The 18,969-nt window shown below is 43.5% G+C and overlaps 1 protein-coding gene across 5 annotated transcripts in view; it reads left to right on the top strand.

The window, feature by feature from the left end:
• The window catches only part of rnf175 (ring finger protein 175), a 70,263-nt gene that overhangs the window by 43,118 nt on the left and 8,176 nt on the right, over positions 1–18,969 (top strand). For 3 of the 5 annotated variants that reach the window (XM_085961373.1, XM_085961365.1, XM_085961411.1), the window contains one exon: positions 3,583–4,160. The exons of 1 other annotated variant lie outside the window; for it this stretch is intronic. In XM_085961373.1, the coding sequence (XP_085817499.1) occupies positions 3,583–3,703 (121 nt within the window). In that variant the 3' untranslated portion in view covers positions 3,704–4,160. Of the gene's footprint in view, positions 1–3,582; positions 4,161–18,969 lie in introns of those variants that run through there. One more of the 5 variants, XM_085961400.1, reaches the window with a different exon arrangement.

Raw genomic sequence — 18,969 nt, 5'->3', positions numbered from 1 at the left:
TCCTTGAACAGAGGCCGAACCAGTCCCCATCCACCACCACCACCACCCTCCTCTGCCTGGCTGAACTTGTTCTCACGTTGAACAACTTCTTCTTTGACTCCACTCACTTCCTCCAAATCAAAGGCGCTGCTATGGGAACCCGCATGGGTCCTAGCTATGCCTGCCTTTTCGTGGGATATGTGGAACACTTTGTTCCAGTCCTACTCGGGTCCCCTCCCTCGCCCCTTTTTCCAGTACTTTGATGACTGTATCGGTGCCGTTTCCTGCTCTCGCCCAGAACTAGATAATTTCATTCACTTTGCTTCCAATTTTCACCCTTCCCTCACCTTCACTTGGTCCATCTCCGACTCTTCCCTTCCCTTCCTCGACCTCTCTGTCTCCATCTCTGGGGATAGGTTATTGTCTAACATTCACTACAAGCCCACTGACTCACACAGCTACCTGGACTACACTTCCTCCCACCCCGCCTGCTGTAAGGACTCTATTCTCCCAGTTTCTCCGTCTCCGCCACATCTACTCTGACGATGCCACATTCCATACCAGTGCTTCCGACATGTCTTCCTTTTTCCTCAACTGAGGATTCCCCTCTACTGGGGTTGACACGGCCCTTGACCGTGTCCGTTCTATCTCCCGCACTTCTGACCTCGCCCCTGCCCCTCCCTCCCGGAACCACGATAGAGTTCCCCTTGTCCTCGCCTTTCACCCCACCAGCCTCCACATTCAACGGATCATCCTCCAGCATGATCCCACCACCAAACACATCTTGCCCTCACCTCCCCTTTCAGCATTCCAAAGGGACTGCTCCCTCCACGACACCCTGGTCCACTCCTCTATCACCCCCAACACCCCTTCCCCTTTGCCTGGCACCTTCCCGTGCAAGCGCAGGAGATGCAACACATGCCCTTATACCTCCCCCCCCCCCCCCCCCCCCTTCCCGCTGTCCTGGGCCCCCAAACACCCCTTCCAGGTGAAACAGCGATTTACTAGTACTACTTGCAATTTAGTATACTGCATTCGCTGCTCCCGATGTGGTCTCCTCTACATTGGGGAGACCAAACGCAGATTGGGTGACCGCTTTGCGGATCACCTCTGTTCAGTCCGTAAGGGGGACCCCGAGCTTCCGGTCGCCTGTCACTGTAGTTCTCCGCTCCACTCCCACTCAGACCTCACCGTCCTCTGTCTCTTGCATTGTTCCACTGAAGCTCAGCGTAAGCTTGAGGAACAGCACCTCCTCTTTCGATTAGGCACTTTACAGCCTTCTGGACTCGACATAGAGTTCAACAATTTCAGACCATAACCTCGGACCCTATCATCATCTATATATATTTTTTATCCACACTTTTTGTTTGTGCCTTCTGTTCTTCTCTCCCACATGGCAGCTGTCTTTCATTCTGCCAGCGCAATTTACACTTCATCTAGAGCCATCCTTTGTTTCTTAACCTGTCCTATAACCATCTCCTTTTGCCTTGAACATCTCTTAATATCTCTTAACCTCTCATGCCTTCTATCCTATCACAGACCTCCCCTTTTGTTCTTTCATCCTTCCCCCCCTTTCCCAGCCCCTACACTTGCTTAAAAATCTGTTCCATTTCCTGCTTTTTTTGTTCCAGTTCTGACGAAAGGTCATCGACCTGAAACGGTAACTCTGTTTCTCTCTTCACAGATGCTGCCTGACCTGCTGAGTATCTCCAGCATTTCCTGTTTTTATTCCCTCATCCACCACCTTGGTGACTTCAAAAAAAAAATTCATAAGATATGACTTCCTTTTATGAAAGCCATGTTGGGTGTCCTTAATGTGACCCTCTCTATCCAAGTAATCATATATTATATCCCTAATGATTCCTTCAAGCATCTTTCCTTTTACTGATCGTGTCTTTTGTTCTTAGTATTAACTCCCATTAGTCTCTCTAACATGTTTGTACGGTTGATTATTTGGTTCTATCCTTTCCTATTTGAAAGAAAAAATAATAATTGCTGGTATTGCAGTGATATTTCTTGCAAGTTCATTAAGGTACAAAAATAAAAATGAGTTGCTTGCTATTTGACTTTTAATTCACTTCATATTTATTGACTAACCATTGTGCTGTTCTGTTCCGTCAAAGCCAGATTTTCCAACTATTCATTATGAATAGTCAAAATATTGAACCCTATAAGCTTGTCTTCCTCCTTTCAACTGCAAATTTAATGGTTCTCCTTTTCTTTCATTTACTTGGTGTTATCTGCTACTCCTTGAAGTTGCATTTTTGCTAACCATACAAGATGTGTGAATGTTCCTGGTCTGCTCATAATTTGCCTTGATTTCTTTCAGATTTTCTTTTCCATCTTGGCCAGTTTATGGTTATTGGTCTATCTATCTATCTATATCTATCTATATATCTGTGTGATCCTCCCTACAGCTCCTAGCAATGTTTCCCACTAATTTCTGTACTCTTTTACAATAGTGTCTTTCCTAAGTCCCTGCCAACACTTTAGTATTAACATAGTGGGTATTTTCAGTGGATGACAAGCACACATGCACACTGTTCAATTTTCCTGAGTATTGTAGAATCAAAGAAACTTACAGCACAGAAGGAGGCTATTCGGCCCATCATGTCTGTGCTGGCTCTTTGAAAGAGCAGTCGTGTTTAGTCCCACATCCCCCACATTTTGTCCGTAACCCTGAAGTTCCTCATCCTCAAGTACCTGTCCAACTCCCTTTTAAAATTATTTATGGAATTCGCTTCCACCACCTTTTCAGGTACAGCGTTCCAGATCCCGACAACTCTGGGAGAATAACTTCTCCTCATCTCCCCTCCAGATCGTTTGCCAGTGATTTTAAATCTATGATCTCTGGTTATTGACCCACTCGCCAGAGGGAATCGTTTTTTCTCTATCTTTTCTACCAAAACCGCTCATCATTTTGAAAACCTGTATTAGGTCACCTTTTCACCTTCTCTGTCCCAAGGAGAACAGTCCTAACTTTTCCAACCTCTCCTCATAACTGACGGCCCTCATCCCTGGTAACATCCTGGCAAACCTCCTCTGTACCCATTCTAAGGCCTTTACATCAATCCTGAAGAGTACATTTTTATTAATATGCAATTCCGCAGGACAATACACAAACATTTATGTGTTAACATTAACTCAGGCTGCACCAAATTTAATTAAATCATCTGCATTAGAACAGCAATATTTCATGCACTCTGCTGGTTATTTTGATGTTATTGTACTGACAAGAATGACTGTACCCATTCAGTTATACCCTTATAAATATCTTAAGTACTGAAAGACTGGGTAACTATCCAAGAGTTGATTATCTGCAAGGAAACTTGTCTGAGTGCAGATAACATTTTTGATTTGTCAGCATTTTATGTATTTATAACTGAATATCAGATGGTATATGAATTATAGCAATAAAAGCAAGGCAGTTTGGCCTACTAGAGGTGATTGTACATCTTTTGGAAATGCATAATATTTGCTGTCACCCAATGAAAAATGATCAATCCATGTACAAAGTACCTTGTAGTTTCCAAAGTGTAAAATATTAACAAATGTTGTCTTAAGTGTGTACAGAATATTTTATTTTCTTTAACTTCCTCATAGGTGGGAGCGCACACATGTTTTGTATGGCCAGCTATTGGATTGGCTGCGATACCTAGTTGCATGGCAGCCTGTAATTATAGGTCTCGTACAGGGTATTAACTACATACTAGGTCTAGAATAAGACCCTAGCAATTTTTTGTGATGCACATTATAAATGAAAAGAACCAGTTTAAATTCTGTATATTCTGTACTTTATATTGTGTTTTAAAAAAAAAGTTTACTCTGAATATGACATTTAGCATTACATAGCTGCAAAAATGTTTTGTTGGTAAATTAATTACTTTTTATTGTGGTGGCTATGCTGTCACTTAACTAATGTGCAATATTTTTACAAATGCAGTAAAGCCAGATTTTGTAAAAAGAACCTCAATTTGTTTCACTAAAGAAGAATGAAGTCCCCAACAGCAGTGTTGACATATTAAAGAAAGTGTTTGTTTACCATGCTATATTCCTATGATGCAGTGTTGATTGTAGCTTATAATGCTGATTTGGAAATTGTAAATATTACTTCAAAGGAAATTTGACGATAAAATGTACAGATACAAAATAGCTTATTAAAAAAAATGAGTAGTTCATAATTCTTGTAATTTCAACACTAAGTTACAGCAATGTTATGAAAAATTATTCTGGTGTAATCAGCTGGTGTAATCAGCTGTTTATGGATCTACACAATCCTAATTCATACCTCCTGTAGTGATTTTCTTTCTGGTATTTAATGTTGAGCACCAATGCTGTATTTACTTACAGTGGGTTGTTTATATTTATTCTCTTTCAAGATGTAGTTCATTTAGCCATTCAACTGGCAATAAACAAGGGCAGCAGGCGCATGGGAACACTACCACCTCCAAATTCCCCTCCAAGTCACACACCATCCTGACAGAAGTATATTGCCGATCCTTCATTGTCGCTGGGTCAAAATCCTGGAACTCCCTCCCTAACAGCACTGTGGGTGTACCTTAACTACATGCACTGCAGCGGTTCAAGAAGGCGACTCGCCACCACCTTCTCGAGGGCAACTAGGGATGGGCAATAAATGCTGGCCTTGCCAGCAACGCCCACTTCCCATGAACGAATTTTAAAAATATGTCTTGTCTGTTACAGTGCCAATATTCCTTTTTGTTTAATTTTGAAGGTACTAACTTGTCTTTTTGGTATTTTTACTTTTTAATTCTATTCATCTGAAATTTGATACTTTATACTGCATTAAGATGGGGAAAAAATAATAGCTTTGGCTAATTTGACTTTGAACCTAAACATTGCCATCTCTGTTTCTGGTACTTTTTAATCCAGAAAGCTGTTTTACAATTTATATTTAGAAATATTCTGTATAATTTATAAATCTGTCCATTAGGGCCCTTAATTTTTTTTGCAATATTTGCATCCTTTTTAATTTAAAAGTATTGTCTAAACTATGAATGATGATGTCACAGGATACTGGCCATAAATATTTATTGAGCTGGACAGTGGGACTCAATTGAATCAACAGTTCATGTTGTGACTGAAGGTTACATCCTGCATTAAACCTAGAGAATTTCTGGTTTTTTTAATGTCTTTTGGCAGACAAGATATGAATTGAAAATTGATTTCAGATATCCATCCCTGGAAAAAGATGCTCTTTTGTCTCTGTCACTGGGGAGTAGTCAATGAACAAAAACTGCCATGATTTATCCACAGTTTGATAGAGTTGGCTGATATCCTTTGTTGGTGACGCTGACTTAATTTAGAAACCAATTAGATCAAATTTGTCTGGGCCATTATTTCTTTGAAATGTTAGGGTATGCAAGTTTGGATAATGAGGGAAGTAGATAAATTCATTGTCACTAATGGCTGAGGCAGTAGGGTATCTGGGGAGTAAGATAATTAACATATCAAGATTAACATAATGGCCCAGAAATTCCGTTCGCAGGCCTCCCGCGGGCAGAGGGCTGTGATTTGGAAAGATCTGCGCTTGGACCGGAGGGCTCCCGGGAGGCACAGAGTTCCTTACCTGGGCCTCCAAACTGTCGGTGCGCAGGTCCCACGTATCCCAGAGGCACAGGCGGTTCGCAGCGTCGCTGGGATCACGTGGCCATGGGGAGCCAATCAGAGAAGGGAATCTCCATTCATAGTAAAACTTAAAATATAAAAAAAAAATCACATTTTTAAAATGACGAAATCACAAATTAACTATTTTAAATCAAATTTAAATTTTTGAAAAAAATAATTGAAGTTTTTAATGGGGCTAAAATAAACTTACCTTTCTTTAAAGTATTTTTAAATGATAAATCGGTGGAAATTTAAAAAAAAAAAAAAAAAAAAAACTTTTTTCAACTCATCCTGGTAAAAGCAGGCCTTGCGCCTGCTTTTATCAGGCGCAAGAATTGTAAGTGTTTTCTGTGGGCGGAGGGTCTCCAAAAAACGGAACTCCACCCGCAGAAGCCCTTCTCCCAGGCAGCCGGAGGATCTGTCGAGCTTTCTTGACGGATTGGAAATGCCAGTTTCCAGCGCATGCACAGTGCATGCCTAAAACCGGCATTTCCAATGTCCCTACGGGTGACTACACAGCGCGTACTCACCCATAGGGACCGGAATTTCTGCCCCACTTATCTTGGAGGACTTGACTTGGTATAAAGATACTGTCACAGCTACTCATCATTAGTTAAGTGTTCAATATTTTCAGCTCACTTTTTCAATCTTTCAGTTTCTGGGATTGATACCTGAATGCAGTGAGCAGATTACCGCCTCTCACATCTACAAACTTCATAGCGGGAAGTTACAAAAGATTGTTTCCGCCAAAGGTTTTGCAATTATTGAACTATACATGTGTTCCAATCAAGACAATTTAATTTCTTGATTGGTTTTTATCTTTGGTTTGTAAGTAATTGTACCATCATTATTGTGTTTTTGTGCTTCTATGCAATTATCTTGTAAATAAATCTTAGGTTTATCCTGAATGTAGTGTCTGACGGTGGTATTTGCCACCATTCAGAGAAGGCAGGAGAACATAGTGGGCATCCAATATGTTCTCTGGTGTATACCTTAATAAAAAGGTAATTGTTAGCCTTGTGGTGTGCTATTCCATCAATAGCATGCATGACATGCAGGCTTTAGCTCATAAGAGACTTGGGGTAATTTTAGAAAGAAAGACAGACTTGCATTTATATAGCACTTTTCATGACCAATGAAGTACTTTTGAAGCTACTGTTGTAATGTAGGCAATGCAGCAGCTAATTTGCGCACAGCAAGCTCCCACAAACAGCAATGTGATAATGACCAGATAATCTCTTTTGTTATGTTGATTGAGGGATAAATATTGGCCAGGCCACCAGGGATAATTCCCTTGCACTTAGAAATATTGCCATGGGATCTTTTACATCCACCTGAGAGAGTAGACAGCGCCTCGGTTTAACGTCTCATCCAAAAGATGGCACCTCCGACAGTGCAGTACTCCCTCAGTACTGCACTGGAGTGTCGGCCTAGATTTTTGTGCTCAAGTCTCTGGAGTGGGACTTGAACTCTCAACCTTCTGACTGAGGCGAGAGTGCTACCAACTGAGCCACAGCTGACACTGCTTTTATCACCAAGCGAAAAACTGACAGCTATCCATTTTACATCCTGCCCGATTGAAGTCAATGAAATAAACCAATCTCAAGATGGGGCAGATCTACAGCTCCTGATATTAAAGTTCCACTTGGTGGTTAAAAAAAACTATTTGACAATGGTGTAGTGTGCTTATTTTGTACTCCTTAGCTGATACACAAAATGAAGATGCAGACTTGAAAGGTATTCTTAAAGCAGAAATAACAATAGAAAATGCTGGAAAAACTCAGCAGGCCAGGCAGCATCCGTGGAGAGAGAAACAGAGTTAACGTTTCAGGTCAATGACCCTTCGTCAGAACTGGAAATGAGCAGGAAAAGGAACAGATTTTAAAGCAAGTTTAGGGGCTGGGAAATGGGGGAGGGGATGAAAGAACAAAAGGGAAGGTCTGATCGGATGGAAGGCAGGAGAAGTGAAGAGGCATTAAAAGGTATTCAAGGCAAGAGGAGATGGTAATGGGACAGGTTAAGAAACAAAGGATGGCTCCAGATGGAGTGTGAATTGCTCTAGAAGAATGAAAGACAGCTGCCATGTGGGGAAAAAAAAGTGGATAAAAAATAAGTGATAGGGGCCGAGGTTATGATCTGAAATTGTTGAATTCTATGTTGAGTCCAGAGGGCTGTAGAGTGCCTAATTTAAAGATGAGGTGCTGTTCCCCAAACCTACTGCTCTCGCCGCATCTTGAGATCCACGCTCAATGCCATGCGGCGCCACATGAACACACTCGACCTCTTCAGCAGCACCGACGCACTCTATCTCAAAGCTGTCCAGGTCCACAGTTCCATTTCATCCCTCGACTCATCCGACGCTTCAACAAAAAACTTTTTTTCTTCCTTTCTGATGTCAAGGATCGCAAGCTTCATCAACTCTTGAACACCAATGCCCCTCCGGAATCTTCTTCCCCATCACTTTCCTCTGACCCCTTCTCCCAATCTCACCCCCTGCCGCGTTTTCACTATCCCCTCTAACCTTCCCCTCTCTGACCCCGAACATCAGTCCTCCGCAAAGGCCTGAGCTTCATCCCCTTGCGCCCCCGCCTCAATGAATTTTGAGCTTGGCACGATGCTGAGCTCATTTTCCTTCGACTCTGTGCCCACTTCTTTGGCCAGGAGTCTTTCTCCCGCTTTCAGAACTCTCATTCTACCTGGACCCCTCCCTTTGGTCTCTTACCCTCTCTAGATTTTTTCATTGCAAACTGCCACCATGACATCAGCCGTCTCCATTTCTCTGCTCCCCTCACTCCAACCTACCTCCCTCTGAACTTGCAGCACTCCATTCTCTCAGATCCAACCCTGACATTGTCATTAAACCTGCTGACAAGGGTGGTGTTGTTGTTTGGCGAACCAACCTCTACCTAGCGGAAGCTGAGCAGCAATTCTCTGACACCACCTCCTACCTCCACCTGGACCATGACCCCACTACCGAACATCAAACCACCGTTTCCAAGACTGTCACTGACCTCATCTCCTCTGGAGATCCCCCCCGCCGCGGCCGCCAACCTCATAGTTCCCCAACCCCGCACAGCCCGCTTCTACCTCCTTCCCAAGATTCACAAACCGGACTGCCCTGGTAGACCCATCGTTTCAGTCTGTTCTTGCCCCACGGAACTTACCTCTTCCTATCTCGACACTTTTTTCTCCCCTTGTCCAATCTCTTCCCACCTATATCCGTGACTCTTCCGACGCCTTCCACCACTTTAACAGTTTCCTGGCCCTAACCACCTCCTTTTCACTATGGATGTACAATCCCTCTACACCTCCATCCCCCACCAGGATAGCCTGAGGGTGCTCCGCTTCTTCCTTGAACAGAGGCCCAACCAGTCCCCATCCACCACCACCCTCCACCGCCTGGCTGAACTTGTTCTCACATTGAACAACTTCTCCTTTGACTACTAATTTCCTCCACATCAAAGGTGTTGCTATGGGTACCCGCATGGGTCCTAGCTATGCCTGCATTTTTGTGGGATACGTGGAACACTCTTTGTTCCAGTCCTACTCAGGTCCCCTCCCTCACCTCGTTTTCTGGTACATTGATGACTGTATTGGTGCCGTTTCCTGCTCTTGCCCTGAACTAGATAATTTCATTCACTGCTTCCAATTTCACCTTCACATGGTCCATCTCCGACTCTTCCCTTCCCTTCCTCGACTTCTTCATCTCCCATCTCTGGGGATAGGTTATTGTCTAACATTCACTACAAGCCCACTGACTCCCACAGCTACCTGGACTACACTTCCTCCCACCCCGCCTCCTGTAAGGACTCTCTTCCATTCTCCCAGTTTCTCCATTTCCGCCGCATCTGCTCTGACAATGCCACCTTCCATACTAGTGCTTCCGACATGTCTTCCTTTTTCCTCAACCGGGGATTCCCCTCTCCTGTGGTTGACACGGCCCTCGACCGTATCCATTCTATTTCCCACACTTTTGCCCTCACCCCTGCCCCTCCCAGAACCACGACAGAGTTCCCCTTGTCCTCACTTTTCACCCCACCAGCCTCCACATTCAACGGATCATCCTCCGCCATTTCCGCCACCTCCAACGTGATCCCACCACCAAACACATCTTCCCCTCACCTCCCCTTTCAGTATTCCGAAGGGACCGCTCCCTCCACGACACCCTGGTCCACTCCTCAATCACCCCCAACCTTCACCTGGCACCTTCCCATGCAAGCGCAGGAGATGCAACACATGCCCTTTTACCTCCTCCCTTCCCACTGTCCAGGGCCCCAAACACCCCTTCCAGGTGAAACAGCCATTTACTTGTACTTCTTGCAATTTAGTATACAGTATTCGCTGCTCACGATGTGATCTCCTCTACATTGGGGAGACTAAACGTAGATTGGGCAACCACTTTGCGGAACACCTCCGTTCAGTCCGTAAGGGTGACCCTGAGCTTCCGGTTGCCTGTCACTTTAATTCACCGCTTCACTCCCACTCTGATCTCTCTGTCCTCGGGCTATTGTATTATTCCAATGAAGCTCAACGTAAGCTCGAGGAACAGCACCTCATCTTTCGATTGGGCACTTTGCAGCCTGCCGGACTCAACATCGAGTTCAACAATTTCAGATAATTATCCCTGCCCCTATTTTTCATGCGGTATGATTTCTGCCATTCCCATTTGCAATATTTTATCTTTCCTGCCTCTTACAAAAGTACAGGGTGTTCTTTCTATTCCTTCCTCCCCTCCTAACGCCCCCCCCCCCCCCCCCCTGGTCTCTGAACCTGCTTAATATCTGTTACATCGCTAGCTTTTTCCAGTTCTGATGAAGGGTCCCAGACCTGAAATGTTAACTCTGTTTCTCTCTCCACGGATGCTGCCTGGCCTGCTGAGTATTTCCAGCATTTTCTGTTGTTATTTCAAATTATCCCTGCTTGTGTGAACCGTACAATACTGAGACAAATGGCCTCAAGTTCTGGTCTTTTCAACTGTCTAAATTTTGTATCAACAGCATTGAGAGCAATTTGGTTTGTCGAACATTTCCTACCTCAGTCTGAGCCCATATGGTTCATCAGTGGTGTGAGAATAGTGGTTCAAAGGATGATCATGCTGTACCATTCTTTGCAGCTCAGTCTAAAGTTTAGAAGAACATATATTCCATTATTTGAATGCTGCTATTTAGACAGAATAAAATGACACAGAATTCCCTCAATTCTTTGAACTCTAGAGAAATGGATAAACCCATCAAGCAAAGAATGTCCCAGCTTCCAGTATTCCACAGTACTATTAGCTTGGAGGAAGAGATTTCTCTCTTTCAAAAGTAAAGGCCATTCTACACAAACTGTAGGCACATTTAGTGATTATTTTTGAAGTATATACCATTAAATGATATTTGTCAGGGGTTGGATGGCATAGTGACCTGGAGCCCTTGCCTTTTCTTTCTAACACCTGGGTTAGAACCAGTCTAGGATGTAGGCCTCCCCTCTTGACCGATTATTAGTGCCCATCTGAACTGAGTTTAGGCAATCTCAACTAAATTCCCAGTGGATGAGAATGTGACGTGCTAAACTGCCCTTAACTAGCATTCAGACTCGGAGAGGCCATGAAGATGGTTGACACAAAAGTAGAAATGGCTCTGGTACCTTTTTGAGGTAAGGACAAAGGCGCATTGTTGGGGACAAGTAGAAACATCTGGGCTATTTCAAAAATTAACATTAGGTGCCTGAAATTAGGAAGTGTTCTATTCTCAACAGTTAACATTCTTCACACTAATAAAATGTTCTTTTGTTAAAGTCATCTGTAGAGTACAAAGGAATACTTAGATTTTAGCTTGGATTTAATAGCAAAAATAGAGACTGTTTTATTGAAGTTATCCAAGCAGCTGCCTTAAACCCTAAACAGACACTGCCTTGTGGATGTGCACTACAACTAGGGGGCATAGTTTCAGAATAAGGGATCGCCCATTTAAAACGGAGATGAGGAATTTCTTCTCAGAGGGTCGTGAATCTTTGGAATTCTCTACCCCAGAGACCTGTGGAGGCTAGGTCATTAAGTATACTTAAGGTGGAGATAGATAGATTTTTGAACTATAGGGGAGTCCAGGGTTATGGGGAGCGGGCAGGAAAGTGGAATTGAGGCCAAGATCAGATCAGCCAGCCATGATCTTATTGAATGGCGGAGCAGGCACACGGGGCCAAATGGCCTACTCCTGCTCCTAGTTCTTATGTTCTTAATTGGGAGTGTGATGTATGTTCCATCCAAGATAATGAGTAAAGAAGGGAAATTTACCTTTCAGTGTCATATTCCTTGTTTTTTAAATGAAGGGGGTCTACATATAACACAAATTTGTTATCCTTCCTGAAACATTTTACAGTGTGTCATACAGTGCACATTATATTTGAGAAAAATGCTGTTTTTATTAGTTTACAACACTCAGGTTATTTCTTCAGTCTTGAATATTTGACATAAGATCTAACCAGTAATGTGTTATTAGTTAGTGGCATATACTTGGGGGGTGGGGGGGGGGGGAAACTGAGGAAGAACATGAGCCAAGTTTTTTTAAAAAGCTTGAGAGGCCTTGATGATGATGGAAAAGGTGTGGGGAGGGGGAGCGGGGGATGGTGCCTGGGAGATTGAATCATAAAAGTGTGTCTTTCCTCTTGGGGCAAAACGGGAGAGGCTGTGCTGTGGGCCAAATCTTTCTACAGGCTTGGAAAAAATGCAAATTTTACCTTGCTGGATTTCCACTTTATGCATAGACGCTGCCCCTAGCGCAATAATATGAAATTGGCATGAGTAATCCTGTGGCCTGGTCTGCTCAAGTAGGATTCATAAAGGAAAGTAATTGTTGCTGTATTTGCTTGAAAATTCCTTTTTCCATTTTTGTTGCACATTTTGCTCTATGTATTAGTTGTAATAGCTGGGGAGAGTGCCATATTTACGTTTGTTTTGCATTCTTTTGCCAGTGCTCTCCATCGTAATAGTTGCTGCTGCTATTGAAATAGCACTATATTAATTTGGTGAATATAGGCATTCCATTGGGGTTCCAATACTGTTGCATGATATAGAATCATAGAATCTTACAGCACAAAAGGAGGCACATTGAACCATTCCCCTGTCCTTGCCTCATCTTTCAATTTTCAAATATCAACTTTCCTTTAAAAAGTGATTATGTATTCTGCTACCTCTATTTCTGGTAGGGTACTCCATATCCTAACAGCCCTCTGCATTTTCAAAGGATATCTCATAACCTCTCCCTTCATTCTTTGGTGGCGATCTCAAATTAATGCCCTCTATTTACCAACTCACTAACCGATGGAAATAGTTTATTTTTCCCATTTATTGTCTCAAAACCCTTCACAATTTTGAACACCTCTATCAGCCTTCTCTGCTCTAATAAAAAGAGCTCCACTTTCTCTAGTCTGTGCCTCATACCTAAAGTGCCTCATACCTAAAGCCCCTCATCCTTGGTATCATCTCAGTAAATCTCTTGTGCACCCTGTCTATGGCCTAGATATTCTCCCTAAAGTAGGGTGCCAAAACTGGACACAATATTCTAAGTGCAGTTTAACCAATAGTTTTGCTTTATTATTAACCATTTGCTTTTATGCTCTATGCCCCCATTTATAAAATCTAGGATCTTGTATACTTTTTTTTTTTTTTTTTAAGTGTTCTCAATTTGTCCTCCCACTGTTAAAGATTTGGGGCTAAAAATTGAGTAGCTAACTTCGCCAGGGCGCTAAAAGTAGCGCCCCGGAAAAACTAGCGTCCCGCGCCGGAAATTAAGTGGTCGCGCCCCAAGAGGGAAGCGGGGCGCTACTGGAAGCGCCCCGCATCCCTCTTGGGGCACTGTGAGTCAATATTGTGGTGTTATGTGCCGCAGCACCACACGCTGCGGCACGTCATGTCGCGGTATTGCAGGCCTTCCTCCCCTTCTTAAAGGGGAAGGGCCTTGTGCAGTGCGACCTGGGGCCCAGCTGGGCCCCCGGGGATCGGGAATGCAGGCAAAAGAGCTCGGTGCTCAAGAGAAGTGCCGGGCTCTTGGAGCGCAGCCAGCACTCCACGGCGGGGGGGGGGGGCTTTTCAGGAGGTCTGGGACGGGAGCGCAGGCAGGTGCTGGCACATGGCTAGCAACAAAAATGGCCGCCCCGCACCTCCTTTAAATTGTGCCTCCCCGGCCACAGGTACGCCCCCCTGACCCCGTCGGACATAGCGTCCGGCGGTAAGTCGGGACGCTCCCGAAGATCGTGGCCGGGGCATGATCGGGGCGCTGCGCACGCCAATGACGTCATCACCAGCGGCGCAGCACCGCAGGGCGCTACCATTTAGCACCACCGCTACCCTCCCGCTGAATTTTGCGGGAGGCGTGGGCAGTGCCGCGCCCGGGCGCTTTTTGCTTTGCGTTCCGTTAGCGTCCTCTTAAGGCGCTAACGGGAGGCGCAACCAACTGAATTTTCCCCCTTGATCTATCCATGCCTGTCCTGCTGCTTTGCCCTTTTTAAAGTTTACAATTTAGTGTTGTCATCTCCCTATTCTTCCCATTTCTCCACTTTAAATTTCATCTCACTTCAATTTGCTTAATCTATGTTCTCGTGAAGTTGCTTACAAACCCCAGTTAACCCTATTTTTTGTCATTTGCATTTGGATGGTGTGCACCCTATTGCCAAGTCCAGATCTGTATATAGATTTATTTTTTGAGAATAGCAATGGTCCTGACGACACCAGTTTTTACATCACTCCAGTCTGAAAAAAGTTCATTAGCCACTGCCCGTTTTCTGTCCTTTAGCCAACTTCCTAGCTGTGCTTTAATAGATGTGCTTTCATTTTTAACAAGCCTCCTATGAAACATCTTTAAAAAAATAAATAAAGGTCTTTTGGAAAATCAATATACAGAGCATTTACTTGGCAATCGTTTACAAATATTAAAATCCATTTTGAAGCCTAATAATGGCTGAATTATATTTGCCCCCAAATACAGCCGTTTTCCTTTAAGTGCACCGATCTCTCTAAATTTGAGCTACAAGTCAGGTTTATAGAAACATAGAAGATAGGAGCAGGAGTAGGCCATTCAGCCCCTCGAGCCCGCTCCACCATTCAATGCGATCATGGCTGATCACCCAAATTCAGTACCCTGTCCCTGCTTTCTCCCCATATCCCTTGATCCCTTTAGCCTTAAGAAATATATCCAACTCCTTCTTGAATATATTTAATGAATTGGCCTCAACTGCCTTCTGTGGTAGAGAATTCCACAGGTTCACCACTCTGGGTGAAGAAATTCCTCCTCATTTCTATCCTAAATGGCTTACCCCTTATCCTTAGACTGTGACCCCTGGTCCTGGACTCCCTGACCATCGGGAACATCCTTCCTGCATCTAGTCTGTCCAGTCCTGTCAGAATTTTATAAGTTTCAATGAGATCCCCTCTCATTCTTCTAAACTCCAGCGAGTACAAGCCCAATCGACCGAATCTCTCCTTGTACGTCATTCCTGCCATCCCAGGTATCAGCCTGGTGAATCTTCGCTGAACTCCTTCCATGGCTAGAACATCCTTCCTCAGATAAGGTGACCTAAACTGCACACAATACTCAAGGTGTGGTCTCACCAAGGCCCAGTACAACTGCAGCAAGACATCCTTGCTCCTGTACTCAAACCCTCTCGCTACGAATGCCAACTTTTGCCGCCTTACCCGCCTGCTGCACCTGCATGTTTACCTTCAGCACTGGTGCACAAGGACACCCAGGTCTCGTTGCACTTCCCCTTCTCCCAATCTATTGCCATTCAGATAATAATCTGCCTTCCTGTTTTTGACACCAAAGTGGATAACCTCGCATTTATCCACGTTATATTGCATCTGCCATACTTCTGCCCAATCACCCAACCTGTCCAAATCATCCTGGAGTTTCTCGGCATCCTCCTCATAGTACACACGCCCACCAACATTTGTTTCTTCTGCAAACTTGGAGATCTTACATCTCGTTCCCTTGTCTAGATCATTAATATATATTGTGAATAGCTGGGGTCCAAGGACCGATCCCTGCGGTACCCCACTAGTCACTGCTTGCCACTCGGAAAAATACCCGTTTATTCCAACTCTTTGCTTTCTGTCTGCCAACCAGTTCTCTATCCAAGTCAATACCTTGCCCCCAATCCCATGTGCCTTAACTTTACACGCTAATCTCTTATGCAGGACCTTATCAAAAGCCTTTTGAAAGTCCAAATACACCACATCCACTGGTTCTTCCTTATCTATTTTACCAGTTACATCCTCAAAAAATTCCAGTAGATTAGTCAAGCACGATTTACCTTTTGTAAATCCATGTTGACTTTGTCTGATCCTGTCACTGTTTTCCAAGTGCTCTGCTATTACATCTTTTATAATGGACTCTAGCATTTTCCCCACTACCGATGTCAGGCTTACCAGTCTGTAATTCCCCGTTTTCTCTCTACCACCTTTTTTGAATAGTGGGGTAACATTAGCTACCCTCCAATCCATGGGTACTGTTCCAGATTCCACTGAATGTTGGAAGATGATCAGCAATGCATCTACTATTACTAGGGCCACTTCCTTAAGTACCCTAGGATGTAGATTATCAGGCCCTGGGGATTTATCGGCCTCCATCCCATCAATTTCCCTAACCATTTCCCTACAAATACTGATTTCTTTCAGTTCCTCCCTTTCATCAGACCCTATGTTCCCCGACATCTCTGGGAGGTTATTTGTGTCCTCCTTTGTGAAGACAGAACTAAAATATGTATTTAATTGGTCAGCCATTTCTTTGTTCCCCATTATAAACTCCCCTGATTCTGACTGCAAGGGACCCACGCTTGACTTCACCAATCTTTTTCTTTTCACATATCTATAAAAGCTTTTACAGTCAGTTTTTATGTTCCTTGTAAGCTTACTCTCATATTCTATTTTCCCCTTCTTAATTAATCCCTTTGTCCTCCTTTGTTGAATCCTAAACTGCTCCCAATCCTCAGGTTTACTGCTTTTTCTGGCCAATTTATATGTCCTCTCCTTGGATCTTATGCTATCCCTAATTTCCCTTGTTAGCCACGGTTGAGTCACCTTTTTTGTTTTATTTATATGCCAAACTGGGATGAACAAATTCTGTAGTTCATCCATGCTGTCTTTGAATGTTTGCCATTGCCTATCCACCGTCAACCCTTTGAGTGACATTCCCAATCAATCCTACCCAACTCGCGCCTCATACCATCGTAGTTTCCTTTATTTAAATTCTCTTTGCATCTGTTCTCTGAGCCCATTAGCCTAGTTGCCAGCACAAGGCCAAAACTTATGCTATTTATTCAACAAAGATGACTTTCAAAATTAGACTCAGTCAGTGTGCTGTGGGCAAGCTCGGCCCGAGCTGTCAAGCCATTCTCGGCAAGGTTTTGCCAATCTCTCAAAAGTGAGGCTTACGTGTTCTCCCATCCCATGGAGTAATGCCGTTTGTGGAACAGTGAAAACAGTTGACAATGTCAATTAACTACTTGACAAAAGAGCAGAATAAACATTTCAAATGTAATGAATTTGCTGTGAAGATCTTTGGGATGTCTTAAGGACATGAACGATGCTAAATAACTGGAAGTTTGTTCATTTGCTACTGATCTGGCTTATTTGCTCTTGGAGGCAGAAACCCTTTTGCCCACCCAGGATTCTCTTGGTTGTGCAGTTGGCAAGAATTGTGTATTGTTTATAGTTTTACAGAGAATCTTAATTTTAGTTGCAGATACACATGGGACCAAATAAATCCTCATTTACTTGGTATGCTAACTATGAATCACATTTATTTTACAATGGTGTATTGTATATACAAAGTTATAGCAATTGTCTTCCTTTGTGTGGTGTGGCAGTATTGGTTAAGGAGAATGTTACAATGCTGGAGAGAGAGGATGTCCTGGAGGAGTCAAGGACAGAATCTATGTGGCTAGAGTTAAGAAATACTAAGAGGTGCCATTACACTACTAGGTGTATTCTATAGGCCACCAACTAGTGGGAAACATATGGAGGAGCAAACTTGCAGAGAAATAACAGAGATGCAAGAACTATAGAGTAGCCATAATGGGCGACTTGAACTATCCCAATATAGACTTCAATAGTAATAGTGTAAATGGCAGGGAGGGGAAAGAATTTCTGAAGTGTCTTCAGGACAACATTCTTGATCAGTATGTTTCTGGCCCAACAAGGAAGGAGGGAAATGAAGTAGGTCAAGTGGAGTAATTGTCAGTAGGTGAACATTTAGGGAACAGTGATCATAGGTTTCGATTAGCTATGGAAAAGGACAGAGAGCAATCTAGAGTAAAAATACTTCATTGGAGGAAGGCCAATTTCAGTGGGATGAGAACGGATCTGGTCCAGGTAAATTGGAATCACAGATTGGCTGGCAAAACTAGTGGAACAATGGGCTGCCTTTAAAGAGGAAATAGTTCATGTACAGTCGAGGTACATTCCCACTTGGGGGAAAGGTAGGGCAACTAAAGTCAGAGCTCCCTGGATAACGAAAGCGATAGAGAGTAAGATGAAGCAGGGTCGAGAATACATCTGATAATCAGGTTAAATATAGAAAGTTCAGAGAAGTGGAAAAGGAAATAAGAGGGTAAAGAGAGAGTATGCGAATAGAATGGCAGTTAACATAAAAGGTAATCCAAAAGTCTTCTATAGGCATATAAATAGTAAACGGATAGTAAGGGGAGGGTGGGGCCAATTAGAAACAAAAAGGAGACCATCGCATGGAGGCAGAGGGTATGGCTGAGGTACTAAACGAGTACTTTGCATCTGTCTTCAGCAAGGAAGAGGATGCTACCATAGACATAGTAAAAGAGGAGATACTGGATGGGATAAGAATTGATAAAGATGAGGCACTAGAAAGGCTGTCTGTACTTAAAATAGATAAGTCACCAGGACTGGATGGGATGCATCCTAGGATGCTGAGGGAAGTGAAGGAAGAAATCGCGATGGTACTGGCCATAATATTCCAATCCTCCTTAGGAACAGAGGTGGTGCCAGAGGTCTGGAGAATTGCAAATGTTACACACTTGTTTAAAAAAGGGTGTAAAGATAAACCCAGCAACTATAGTCTAGTCCGTCTAACCTCGGTAGTGGGGAAGCTTTTAGAAACAATAATCGGGGACAAAATGAACAGTCACTTGGACAAGTGTGGATTAATTAAAGAAAGCCGGCATGGATTTGTTAACGGTAAATCGTGTTTAACCAACTTGATCGAGTATTTTTATGAGGTAACAAAGAGGGTTGATGAGGGCGATGCGGTTGATGTGGTGTATATTGTTTTCCAGAAGCCGTTCGACAAAGTGCCACATAATAGGCTTGCCAGCAAAGTTGAAGCCCATAGAATAAAAGGGACAGTGGCAGCATGG

This window comes from Somniosus microcephalus, chromosome 2 (assembly GCF_052327205.1).
Source record: "Somniosus microcephalus isolate GS21.2 chromosome 2, FLI_Smic_1.0, whole genome shotgun sequence".
Classification (NCBI taxonomy): Eukaryota; Metazoa; Chordata; class Chondrichthyes; order Squaliformes; family Somniosidae; genus Somniosus; species Somniosus microcephalus.
This window is presented reverse-complemented; position numbering and strand designations above follow the sequence as displayed.